Genomic DNA, 12,393 nt, shown 5'->3' with positions numbered 1-12,393 from the left:
CAGATTCGCTCTCTTCTCCCCGGATCGGAGGCGCGTCGAGGTGGCTGGTCGGGAGTTGCGGCGGAGGTGCTGCGGCGTCCCGGCAGAGGTGCTGATGTCCCTGGCCGTGAGGGCGGCGGGGATGTGGCGGGTGGAGGCAGGTGCTGGTCTCCCTCGACCAGGGGCTGCGGTGGACGCACCTACTAGCTAGGCGGCGTGGTGGTCTGCGGACGATGGCGCGGCGACATTCAGTTCCCCTTTTCGCGGTGATGGCCCAAGGTGGCAGCTTTGCCCCCCACTTCCAGTTTTGCTGTGCTCCGGAGATGATGGGCGTGGCCAAGGAGAAATCCAGCGCGGCTACGGCTGCGGGCAACGGCGACGCTCGTGGGCGGCGTCTCCTCCCTGGAGGCGTTGTCATGGCCATGTCCATCCGCTCTACTGACACCGGAGGAAACTCGAGGCTCGGTTCACCGGGCCAGGCAGCGGCGGCGTATCGGCGCCCTCCCCTTCTTGGAGGCGTTGCCTAGGTGCTTGGGGTGCCGTCCGGGACGCGGCTGGTGGGTTGCCTCGCTCGCCTCGGCGGTGTGGCTTGGGGTGCAGGGCTGACATGTGCGGGATGTTGCTGTGGACATGAGCATCCGGGGCGCTATGTACTCCATCATCGACGCCTCATCGGCGACGTCTTCTTCGAGTCAGGCTAGCTCCCGCTGTCCACTGGCCGATCTTCCAGGCACCATCGGTGGAGAGTGCGTTGATCTAGTTTGGTTAGGTGGTTTGTCGTGCTGTGAGGTGTTTGATGCCGGGGAAGCGGCTTGTGTGCTCTGTGTCCGTACTTTTCGCCATTGTTTGGCTTGAGTTTGGGCAAGGGTGTTAGTTGCCGATGTTGTCACTGTAATTGTGGGTGTTAACCTCTCGGGGTGGCACATTGCCGAAAGGCGTTGTATTAGCCGTCTTGGCTCTTCTTCTATGAATATATGATACGCATGCTTGTGCGTATTCGAGAAAAAGAAGAAGAAGATGGCAAGGCGGTAGACGATGTTGTTTTTGTGATCAGGATGAAACAATTCATCATTTGTTTATTTCCTGTTTATTTCACACGTGTTTATTTCTTGTCTGTTTCACACTTTGCTATGATGTACGATTCATGTGACTTTTAACCTGCTTCCACCTACTAGTATAAGCAAATTTATTTGGAAACTGGTTGGAAGTTAAGCCACATATCCATGACGGAGTTTGTGCTTCGCTTTGAGCTTTATGAAATTGCTGGAATGACTGTGTTTTGCCAGAGTGAAAATACAAACTGTTTTGCAAGTCATTTCAAGGCTACAACATGGATCCATACATGGCCCTTACTACATTCGGCGGGACATGAGCTTATGGCTACTGGGTGCAACCGGTGAGAGATGATCGCACGGGTTACTTACAACCGGTTTGAATGGTGGCTCAATAGTAGGCATGTGTGTAGGCATATATTCCTATTTTCGCTGGTTGTGGCTTTTTCTTTTTATACGGATGTTTGTGTACCAAACCTTGATATTCACCGTTTAATAACTATCTTGTATGTGTCACAATGATGCAAGAGGCCATCCATAAGACTATATAGGATTTCCTAAAGAATTTTTACCTTTAAGGCAGCCAATCATATCAAATTTGGACTAGTTACAGTTACAGGTCCACCGGGTATCATCATAAAACACCATCGTGCGACGGTGCCTGTCATGAGAAGAGAGCATACTCAGCTAGTTACTGATCACCAGGTATGTCATCTGCGTCTGGCGCCGTGCTGCCTTGTTGGGCAGTACCATCGTCTTCTTGGTTAGGGGAGCTAACTTTTAGCATATATGACTCCGCAAACCCTAACATTTCTCCAACTTCCTTCTTTAACTGCAAGATTTCAAAACATAATTACCACAACCTTAAAAGTTAAATGGATTAATTACCACATGCAGAGACTAAAGACAAAGAATACTCAGGTAATATTTGCATCTTGATATGCAAGTCTATAGCATCCAAACAACCAGAGATATCTGTATTTATAATGTCCAAATTAATCTGATCATATCCAGATTGCAGCTTATCTGGAACCGGGAGTTAGTGCCTTGATTATTTTGATCGCTTAAATGTGTGAAATTGATTGCACGTAATTTCACTATCGATCGTAAAATCTCACTAGCATATTACTAAGTTTGTGGACAAGTTGGATTAAATTCACATTCACAGATCATCATCAAACAGAGGCCAACAGTAGATAAATTCATACCTCGTCCACAGCACCGCTCTTTATCTTAGACTGCATTATGCACCATTTCTTGAAATGTGCACCTGAAAGGACAGAGTGCCCACCGCGTCCATCAAATTACAAATTTCCATTTGCAGTTTTGCACTGAGAACAGACATCATAAGATAAAAGGAAATAAGAGAACACAAGCTACACATGGAGATCAGAAGAAAAACACCAACCAGCACTAATGTCAACACTGCACGAACTAGAATCGATGGTTTTCACAGACCATCTACAGTGTATCTGAAAAGTGGAACATCAGTTAACTATATTACCAAATCATAGTTGAACACAGTTGTATTTCTAACAGGGCAACCTAAAAATAAGCATTTGTAACACTATAAAGTAAAAGAATTTTGGAATCAGAATGGAAGTAGCTTGCTCAAAATTGGAACAGCATTGTACTACCTCCGTTCCTAAATATTTGTCTTTCTAGAGATTTTAACAAGTGACTACATACAGAGCAAAATGAGTGAATCTACGCTCTAAAATATGTCTACATGCATTCGTTTGTGGTAGTCCATTTGAAATCTCTAAAAAGACAAATATTTAGGAACGGAGGGAGTAGATTGCAATAAAATGGATATGTAAATGTATCTTTCACGGAAACCAACTCGGCTAGAAGTACCTCAAAATAGGAACCAAACGGAACATCATGTACTTGTTGTACAGTCTCGAATACCTAAAAGATAGAAAATGATAAATCAGATTTATTTATGATCTGTAGTAGTAGTATATACTGTAATACTGTATATAACATAATGTAACATATCTGTAATACTATGACTCAAGAAATGTTAGCCGTCGTAATGGGATGTTCAGTTCTGCATTAAAAACATACCAGATCGGTTTTGTTAGCTGAAAGAACCGCATGCTGCCACTCTGTTATTGCTGAATATGGAGGGCACATCGGGCTGTGGCACATGGATCTACACTTAAGTTCTCTCACCTGACCATCATACTCGTCAGCAAGATGCCACTGGCCCAGCTGCATACAGAAATATTTCTAGTCAGCAATAATTCATGACTCAGAGACCTGGCACCGTGCTGGATACTTACGTTGATATCTTTATCCTGACGAGCTGTCCGATATTCTGTTGTGTAAGTTGAGTCATCATTTATAAGATTATTGAAAAACTGGTCTGCGGTACACGGAAATGCTCCCTGAGATGAGACGAGATTGAAGATCAGTTTTACTATCGATTGCAGAATCATGGAAGATACGGTTAGTTATCATTACATCAAATACAGAGACTAGAACATCTTCTTTGACAAACGGTTGTAGTAGCCCTGTTAAATCAGCACATTCTTCTGGAACATCTACCTCCATGCTATTGTTTCTTGAGCCACTGAGTGCACGTAATGCAGATCGAGCATGTTCCTATAATCCAAAGTCCAAATGTATTAAAAGCCATTATCGATTTTGATAAGCAAATTATGGAGAACGCAATCATGTAAATCAGTGCCAATCATAAACAGCAAAGCATGCAGAAAGCTTTGCTTCAAAACTACTAGTAGTGCACTAACAGTAAGACTGCAGATATGCAACAGCAACGTGCATCCTATATTAAAATTCTTAATTAAAATATATGTGGAGAAAAGGCTGCTCGAGATGTCACTACCTGTTTCTCAGCCTCTATCATGGTATGGAAGTTCTTCACAGCTTGTTCCAATGCTCTAACTGTGCGGTTTCTGTTCCAAAACGATGCAAATATATATCTAACTCTTCCTGCAAAAATAATATAAAAAGGTGACATAAAGCAATTGACATATATCTAAGCAGTCCTTTTGCCAGCCTCTAGAAAATGTGTGAATATTGTAGTATAAAATTTGGTCAACAATGCCCTTTTAGTCTGTTTTCTAGCATGAATGCATGATCACTAGCTTCCTCCGCACTTCTTAAGCTTGCAACCAATTTCACATCAAATAAACCTGTATCTCAAGTCATGGTGGAATGCAACCTACACTCACGGAACGGAAATCTACACCAAGTCATCGACTAATAAGCAGTAAAACCAAACATCTCAACATGGTTCCTTTTGGGCTTTTCTGTGCTGTGGCCCCAGCGAGCTGGATGTATCGGGTGTTTGCTTTATATATAAAGCGGGGGGAAACCCTTTATCGGATATTGCAGTCCTTCAGATCTCTCTTAACGGACTCCTCCCGTGTCAAGTTTGGTCTACCCCGACCTCTCTTGATATTATCAGCACGCTTTATCCATTCGCCATGCATTGACGCATCTGGAGACCTTAGTTCTATATGCCCTAACCATCTTAGACAATCTTGGACAAGCTTCTCTTCGATCGGTGCTACCCAACTCTCTCACATATATCATCATTCCGGATCCGATCCTTTCTTGTGTGGCCACATATCCATCTCAACATGCGCATCTCTACTCCACCTAAGGGTTGGACATGTCGCCTCTTAGTTGGCCAATATCCCGCGCCATACAACATCGCAAGTCGGATCGCCGTCCTATAGAACCTGTCTTTTAGCTTTTGTTGCGCTCTCTTGTCATAGGACGCCAGAATTGGGGCCACTTCATCCATCCGGCTTTGATTTCATGACTCGTATCTTCATTTATATCACTATCCTTTTGCAGCATTGACCCCAAATATCGGAAGGTGCCCTTCTGAGGTACTTCATGTGCATCAAGGCTAACCTCCTCCTCCTTGTGCCTAGTAGTACTAAAATCGCATCTGATGTACTCAGTTTTAGTTCTACTAAAACTAAAACCCTTTCGATTCCAGAGTCTATCTACACAGCTCTAACTTTGTATTAACCCCCACGTGGCTACCATTGACTAGCACCACATCATACGCAAAGAGCATACACCATGGTATATCTTCTTAGATATCCCTTGTGACCTCATCCATCACCAAAGCAAAGAGATAAGGGCTCAAAGTTGACCCTTAATACAGTCCTATTTTAATTGGAAAGTCATCGGTGTCGCCATCACTTGTTCAGAACTTGTCACAACATTATCTTACATGTCTTTGATGAGGGTAATGTATTTTGTTTGGACTTTGTGTTTCTCCAAGGTCCACCACATGATATTCCACGGTATCTTATCGTAGGCCTTCTCAATGAACACCGTATGCACTTCCTTCTTTTGTTCTCTGTATCTCTCCATGAGTTGTCATGCCAACAAAATCGCTTCCATGGTTGACCTACCAGTCATGAAGCCAAACTGATTTTTTACCACGCTTGTCATTCTTCTTAAGCGGTGCTCAATGACTCTCTCCCATAGCTCTATCAACTTAATTCAACGGTAATTAGTAACTTTGAACATCCCCCTTGTTCTTGAAGATTGGTACTAATATACATCGCTTCCATTCTTCGGGCATCTTGTTTGACTGAAAATGTGGTTGAAAAGCTAAATTAGCCATACTATCACTATGTCTCCAAGGCCTCTCCACACCTCAATGGTGATACAATAAGGGGCCATTGCCTTGCCTCTTTTCATCCTTCTTAAAGCTTACTAACCTCAGACTCTGGATCCGCCGCACAAAAATGTTTGTTGGTATCATCAAAGGAGTCGTCCAACCCAATGGTAGAGCTCTCATTCTCTCCATTGAACACTTTGTAAAAAGTACTCTCGCCATCTATGCTTGATCTCCTCGTCCTTCACCAGAAGCCAATCTGCTCTGTCCTTGATGCATTTGACATGGTTGACATCCCTCGTCTTCCTCTCCTGGATCTTAGCCATCTTATAAATGTCCCTTTCGCCATCCTTTGAGTTTAAACGTTGGTGGAGGTCCTCATATGCCCGACCCCTTGGTTCACTCACAGCTCGCTTTGCGATCTTCTTTGCCAACTTGTAGTTTTGTATGTTGTCTGCACTCCTATCAAGATGCAGGCGTCTGAAACCGTCCTTCTTCTCCTTAATAGCCTTCAGGACATCATCATTTCACCACCAAGTATCTTTAGCCTCACCTCTACTTCCCTTGGTCACCCCAAACTCATTTGAAGCCACCTTCCGAATGTAGGTCACCATCTTCATCCACATATTGTTTGCATTGCCTCCGTCCTCCCAAGAGCCCTCCTTAATAACCATCTCCTTGAAAACCTGGCCTGCCTCCCCCTTGACCTTCCACCACTTCGTTCTAGTGACTTTGGCGTGCTTATCCCGCTGGACACGAATCCGGAAGCAAAAGTCAGCCACCACAAGCTTATGTTGAGGGACAACACTCTCTTAGGTATCACCTTACAATCTAAGCAAACACGCATGTCTTCTCTTATAGAGAGGACACAATCAATCTGGCTATAGTGTTGACCACTACAGAAAGTCGCTAGATGGGATTCTTTCTCAAGAGGGTGTTAGCTACGATCATGTCGTGGGCTTGCTAAAGCAAAGCCTAAGACATCCTCTCTCCTTCTTGATTCATGATGACATAGCCAAAGCCCGCATGCACCCCTTCAAAATTTGTGTTAGATATACCCACGTGGCCCTTGAGGTCTCCTCCTACGAAGAGCTTCTCGCCAATAGGTACACTCCTAACCAAGTCCCCCGAGCCTTCCCATAACTCCCTTTTGGTGCTCTCATTGTGGCCTACTTGTGGGTAGACATGATGATAACATTGAGAACTAAGTCCCCAACGACCAACTTGACTAGGATAATCCGGTCCCCTTACCTCTTGACGTCTACAACTCCATACATGAGGCTCTTGTTGATCAAGATGCCTACTCCATTTATGTTTGTAGTTGTCCCCGTGTACCACAGCTTGAAGCCAATGTCCTCCACCTCGTCAGCCTATGTCCCTTCCATTTGGTCTCTTGGACGCACAGGGTATCAACACGTCTCCTCACTGCTGCATCAACTAACTCCCGTAACTTACCCGTTAGGGACCCTACCTTCCAGCTACCTAAGCGAATCCTACTTGGCTTGGCTAGCTTCCTTACCCTTCGAACTCGTCGAGTCAAATGCAAAGACCTTTGCTCATTTTTCACTACACCCGGGCGTTGAGGTAGCGCACCATTTAGGATGCGGCGACCCGATCCTTGCTCACTTATTACCGTATCCATATCAAGATACGGCGCACCACCGTGGGGGCGACGGCCCGGCACTTGCCCATTTAACACCGCACCCGGGTTCCGATATGGCATGTCGGTAAGTGGGTAATTCCCCAACGAGGTTCTTCTTGGTTTTATCTCCATAAGAGTGGCTGAGTTTTGATGTTGGGTCGCCAAGCCTATCACAACCCTCCTCCTTTATCCAGGCTTGGGACCGGCCATGCTAAGACTTGACAACTAAGTATTATAAAATCAATGAAAGGGATTTAAGTTTGCAGTATCCAAAAAAGGTTGTTATGCCTACGCAAGATTGCGAGTTTTATATCATACCATCTGGGCATGCTAAGGACGGAACTCCATGTCCTCCAGCACCCGTTCGAAGAAATATCGTAATTGCAGGATTAATAACTGCAAGTTGGCTTTTTGTTATCTACATGTAAAAAAAGGACAGAAGTGATCAGTAACACTTTTAGCAAGGAAATGATGTAGGAGAGTAAGGCAAGGTTCACCTCATCAATATCTCTCAAAGGGAGCACAACCTTCATATATAAGAAAAACATGTTTTCAGTCTCACAATGTATCAAAACCAATGTAAGAAATTGGATATATTTCTAAGACAAGCTTTCTAGCTAGCTTTAACAATGTAAAATTTTCCACAGCACATAGGATACAAAAGTTATCCAACCCAATCTACATGGCATCGGAATATATAGAGAAAAAATGCTCTTGTTGACCAGGATTGGTAGCTTTAGTGATTCATGTGATCTTCGAAATATCACTAAATGTGTTAATATCGTGTGATCATCGAAGTGTCTCTTTGAAGTTTAGACGCACAATGAAATCAACAGAACACGAAAAATGAATATTTTCTGACAAGCACGAAAAAAATTAAGCAAACATAACGAACCAAGTAAATCCACCAATCAAAGTGTGCAATTGAAAAATATTGTATGTGAGCCAACCTTAATCTGCTTAGAGAAGATGTTGGAATAGAAGCAAATGTGCCATAAAGACACATAAATGCGGCCGTGATATAGAAATGACCTCTCAAGTGCACATGAATAACTGTGTTCAACAACCTGGATGATAAACAAAGCAATGAAACAATAACTCTTGCAAGTTGGAAACAATGGTAATAGACCTATGCATGAATCTGTTTAATTAGCAGTAGTAGCAGTAGGTACTTGCCTCATCTGGAGGTAGCCCAAAAATTGTCTGTAAATGACCTGGCTTTTGGTGAACGACAGTAGGGCCTTCTTTGTCTAAGGAGATCCTTTTACGAGCATCAGCCTCAGCAGAGTTGTTTAGAGCCCTAAAACACAAAAAATGATGTCAGAAAATTAGTGACAAGGACATGTTGTAGGTTTTCTTATGTTGTCCAAATGGACAGAGTATAATAGTGAAGCAAGTGACATTTTGACAGTAAATAAAAAGTGAAGCAAGTGACTGCAACATGCCAAAGCTGTTCAAAAATGCAAAAGAATTCACATCTAACATAATTACAAAAATCAGAGCAAACCTGGAGGAACTCTCATTAACCCTGATTGCCTTGATATGGAGACAAACCTAACAATACAGAAAAATTGATAAGATAACAACTGAAAACAAATGATTCTGAGAAACCAAGTTGTTTTGTAGAAACCAGTTACCCGTCCTGATGAGCCGTCAAGCGTATACCAAACTGGTCCACTCTGCTTCTCAGACTCAACTGAAACAGTAACAGAACCAAGTGTTGTGCTCCTCCATACTATGTCCCAATCATATATTTCCACCTTTATCTACAATGTGTGTCAAAGTAGTGCATGGATTGTGATTGTCATGTTGACTTGTAAGTTGTAACAGGCTAACAGCTATGAACTGACGCTGGGTGTTTTAGGAGAAATTCAAAATTAGGTACGGAGTAGAAGAGGAAGTGGTGGTAATAATAACCTTTACAGGAAGGCAGTCAACAGCAAAATTGAATTCCTCTCCCCACATTGGGTTTCTTGAGCCAGGAACCATGGAGCTGTAATTAAGGTACGTATAAGACAGTCAGAGATACTAGAATAAAGGGGGAAAGTAGACTACTGGTACTACAAAACCGGCTGCTTTCCTCCCTAATTCTATCAAGCAGAATAATATTATTTTGCATCGGAAGGATTTTTACATTTGTATAACTGTTTCTATCGACCCCTGCCACAGTCGTTTTCCCCACAGAAATATTTCCAGGTTGTAATGTGGATCAGTTACATCAGACCTTCTCAAGCCCCCAATCATGTAGTATATGACCGTGTGGTGCTCATATTCAGAGGAGAAATGCACCCACCTGAAACGCTTGTCTTGGCCGCAGGTGGTGCTCATATTCAGAGGAGAAATGCACCCACCTGAAACGCTTGTCTTGGCCGCAGGTGATGAGTGCATAGGGGTCGGAAGTCCCGTTCAAGTTGGCCGCGATCAGATCCTTGGCGGCGAGCAGCTGCAGCTGGACAGTCAGAAAGACACGCGCCCACCCAAGTCAGCAAGCCACACGACGAACCAGAGAGCCGTCAGAGTGGCTGATGAACAACAACGGCGAGCCACACTCACGTTGACCGCGTACGCCGACGGCGCTCCCTCGTGGCACTGAGCGGCAATTCCGGCGCGCAAAGCAGAGCAGAGCAGGCGAATGCCAAAACAAAAACGGTCGCGACGTTAGAACATGCGACCCGCTCGTCGCCGCGCCCAAATTTCTGTTCTGGAGGCACTGAAGAGGCAGCAGTTGCTTTGCTTACCTTGTCGACGAGCTGGAGGCCGTCGGCGGCCGCGGGAGCGCGGCGCGGGCGGAGGAGCGCGTAGAGCGCGACGGGGACGAGGACGAGGGCGAGGGCCGTCGCGGCGGCGCAGGTGAACTCGATCTCCCAGCGTGTCGGGACATGGAGCCCGAGCGCCGCCGGCGCAGCCTGCGGCGTCATGTGGGGGTTGGGCTCTCTTTCTCGGAGATGGGGAGGGGCGAGCACGCGATGCCCATGAGAGATTGAGAGTTGAGAGGGACGGGAAGGAAAGCGGAGGATGGTGGTTATGACTGGGAGTGGACAGTGGAGGCGACGGCCGACGGGGCGGGGAAGGCCGGAGCTGTCGGGGTCGCGTGGCCCACCAGTCGGCTGGTGCTGCTCGGTGACGCTGGTCGGCCCTGGTTTTGTCTTCTTGCGTCGACGTGAAGCGCCCATTGAGGGTGCGTTTCCTTCGGGGGCCACGCGTCCATTATTTTCGTTGTCCCACCCGAAAATAACATGCATCTATCTATTTGTGCATGAGGAACATGCATGCACGGGTCTCGATGGTTTTGCGTGATATGATGTGTTGATGCTGCAAGTTGTCAGTTTTCTCTGAACCGGTGCGGCTCTGATTGGCCGGGCGTCATGAAAATTCTGTGTTGGAATTGACGTGGTTTGGCCAGCACTGCGGTAGTGATATCACTTATGGATGTCCAGAAGCAGTGGGGGCCGAATGTGTTCTTCCTGTCTGAGACACATCTGAACAAAGTGAAAGTAGAAAGGGTTTGAAAGAAAATAAGCATGGATCATATGGAGGTAGTTGATAGGGTTGGAGCGAGTGGTGGACTAATCCTTTTCTAGAGAGACCCGGTGCAAATCCTAATGAAGAATAAATCTAAAAGCTTTATTGATGTTGTTATTGGAGGCCCGGGTGATGAAACATGGAGGTTCTCGGAGTTCTATGGTGAGCCGAGATGGGAGGGCAAGCATCTATCATGGGGATATATACGAGGGTTGTACCAAGAGGAGTGCCTCCCGTGCGTGATAGGAGGTGACTTCAACGAGATTTTGTACTCACATGAAAAGGAAGGTGGTGCACCACGACCAATAAGTATGATGCAAAATTTTAGGGATGCTCTGGTGGCATGCGAGTTGGAGGACATGGGATACATCGGTGATCAATCCACTTGGCAGAGGCGAAGGTTGCGAGAACGATTAGATAGAGTGGTTTGTAATGGGCAATTCCATGGTTTGTTTCCCTTTCTTGATACAGAGGGTGATGTGGTGGGCGACCAGTTTCGTACAAGGATTAAACAGTTTGAAGCACGCTGGTTAAAAAAAGAGGAGGTAACACAGATAGTGCCAGAAGCATGGGAAAGGACCGATCCCCGAGCTTCTTTGGTGGATCGGACAGCGGCTATGCATGCCAAGATGCACGATTGGGATCGTGAGATCCTTAAGGCACTTCATAAACGCCTAAAGGAGCTTAATGATGAGTTGGAAAGTTTGCGGTTGGGCCCTCTCACTGACGAGTCGGCGGACCGGCAGTGTGCTTCGCTTATTGAAATTGAAGAAAATTTGGAGAAGGAGGAGATATATTGGGTCAAGCGGAGGCGCGCAAACGGACCGAGTCATGTACATGTTTTTTCCGGGTTTGGACAGGATTTGTAAAGGTTCTTTGTTTTATTTCCTTTTTACTGAGTTTTCTCTAGCGTTTTTACTGATTTACTTTTTTTCTTTTTTTGTTTATTTTTTGTCATTATATTTATTTACTTAATATATTTTTAAACAATTTATGCTTTTTTAATTTGATAATTTAAAAAATATATATGAATTAGTTGCATGTCCGTCAATAGATGTGCAAGTGCAATACTGCCCTCAAGTGCAACTACACGCCCTCAACATGCCTGCAAATAAGGGGTGGTCGAGTGGAGGTCTTGGAGAAGCAAGGTTGATGGGAGGGGGGGGGGGGTATTAGTTGCATGTTTGCCACCAAATATGTGGGGGTTATGAATGTGGCATTTGGATGGGCAATTGTATATCTATCACTAGATACTCAACTGTAAGTGTTGGCTGCGACTGCAACTGCACACTTTCAACACGATTGCAACCGGGGGGGGGGGGGGGGGGGCGACATTGTCGTGCAGGGGAGGGGAGCATGTGCAACATGGTTGCAACTACGTGTGGAGGAGGGCGGATATTGCGGTGTGGTATGCCACGGTATAGATTTTCTTTCAAAGAGCATGCAGAATACCCGCAAAAAAAAGAGCATGCAGAAAAGGAAAAGTTAGTTTCCTCTTTTTGTCGGGCCATTTTTTGCGTCACCAGGGACTATGCTTTTTGCGTGTGTTAGTTGTTATATGGTGTTGGGGAACGGATAGGCTACGC

At 45.2% G+C, this 12,393-nt stretch overlaps 1 protein-coding gene across 5 annotated transcripts; it reads right to left on the bottom strand.

Moving 5' to 3' along the window:
* Window positions 1-1,494: 1,494 nt before the first annotated feature.
* LOC109783145 (BAG-associated GRAM protein 1) lies at window positions 1,495-10,317 on the bottom strand. 5 transcript variants are annotated; one of them, XM_020341745.3, is made up of 18 exons: window positions 10,024-10,317; window positions 9,839-9,874; window positions 9,637-9,734; window positions 9,203-9,278; window positions 8,923-9,051; window positions 8,793-8,839; window positions 8,462-8,585; window positions 8,236-8,352; window positions 7,783-7,812; window positions 7,604-7,703; window positions 3,883-3,989; window positions 3,501-3,641; window positions 3,320-3,424; window positions 3,102-3,248; window positions 2,889-2,942; window positions 2,440-2,503; window positions 2,240-2,301; window positions 1,495-1,863 (listed from the first exon to the last, which is right to left on the bottom strand). In XM_020341745.3, the coding sequence occupies exons 1-18, from the start codon at window positions 10,201-10,203 to the stop codon at window positions 1,723-1,725; spliced, it is 1,758 nt and encodes a 585-aa protein (XP_020197334.1). In that variant the 5' UTR covers window positions 10,204-10,317; the 3' UTR covers window positions 1,495-1,722. The 5 variants fall into 5 exon arrangements, with proteins under 5 accessions (XP_020197334.1, XP_020197335.1, XP_020197336.1 ...); XM_020341746.4 differs by having other exon boundaries at window positions 9,637-9,728; XM_020341747.3 differs by having other exon boundaries at window positions 9,579-9,734; window positions 10,024-10,283.
* Between the last annotated feature and the right edge of the window lie 2,076 nt (window positions 10,318-12,393).

Source organism: Aegilops tauschii, chromosome 6 (genome assembly GCF_002575655.3).
Source record: "Aegilops tauschii subsp. strangulata cultivar AL8/78 chromosome 6, Aet v6.0, whole genome shotgun sequence".
Classification (NCBI taxonomy): domain Eukaryota; kingdom Viridiplantae; phylum Streptophyta; class Magnoliopsida; order Poales; family Poaceae; genus Aegilops; species Aegilops tauschii.
This window is presented reverse-complemented; position numbering and strand designations above follow the sequence as displayed.

What these genes read in the sequence shown, in the direction of transcription:
- LOC109783145 (XM_020341745.3), bottom strand. Translation starts at nt 10,203, where the DNA reads ATGACGCCGCAGGCTGCGCCGGCGGCGCTCGGGCTCCATGTCCCGACA. An exon ending in CTTTGAGAGATATTGATGAG is followed by an intron (nt 7,704 to 7,782) that starts GTGAACCTTGCC and finishes TTTTACATGTAG; the next exon opens with ATAACAAAAAGCCAACTTGC. An exon ending in GTCCTTAGCATGCCCAGATG is followed by an intron (nt 3,990 to 7,603) that starts GTATGATATAAA and finishes TTATTTTTGCAG; the next exon opens with GAAGAGTTAGATATATATTT.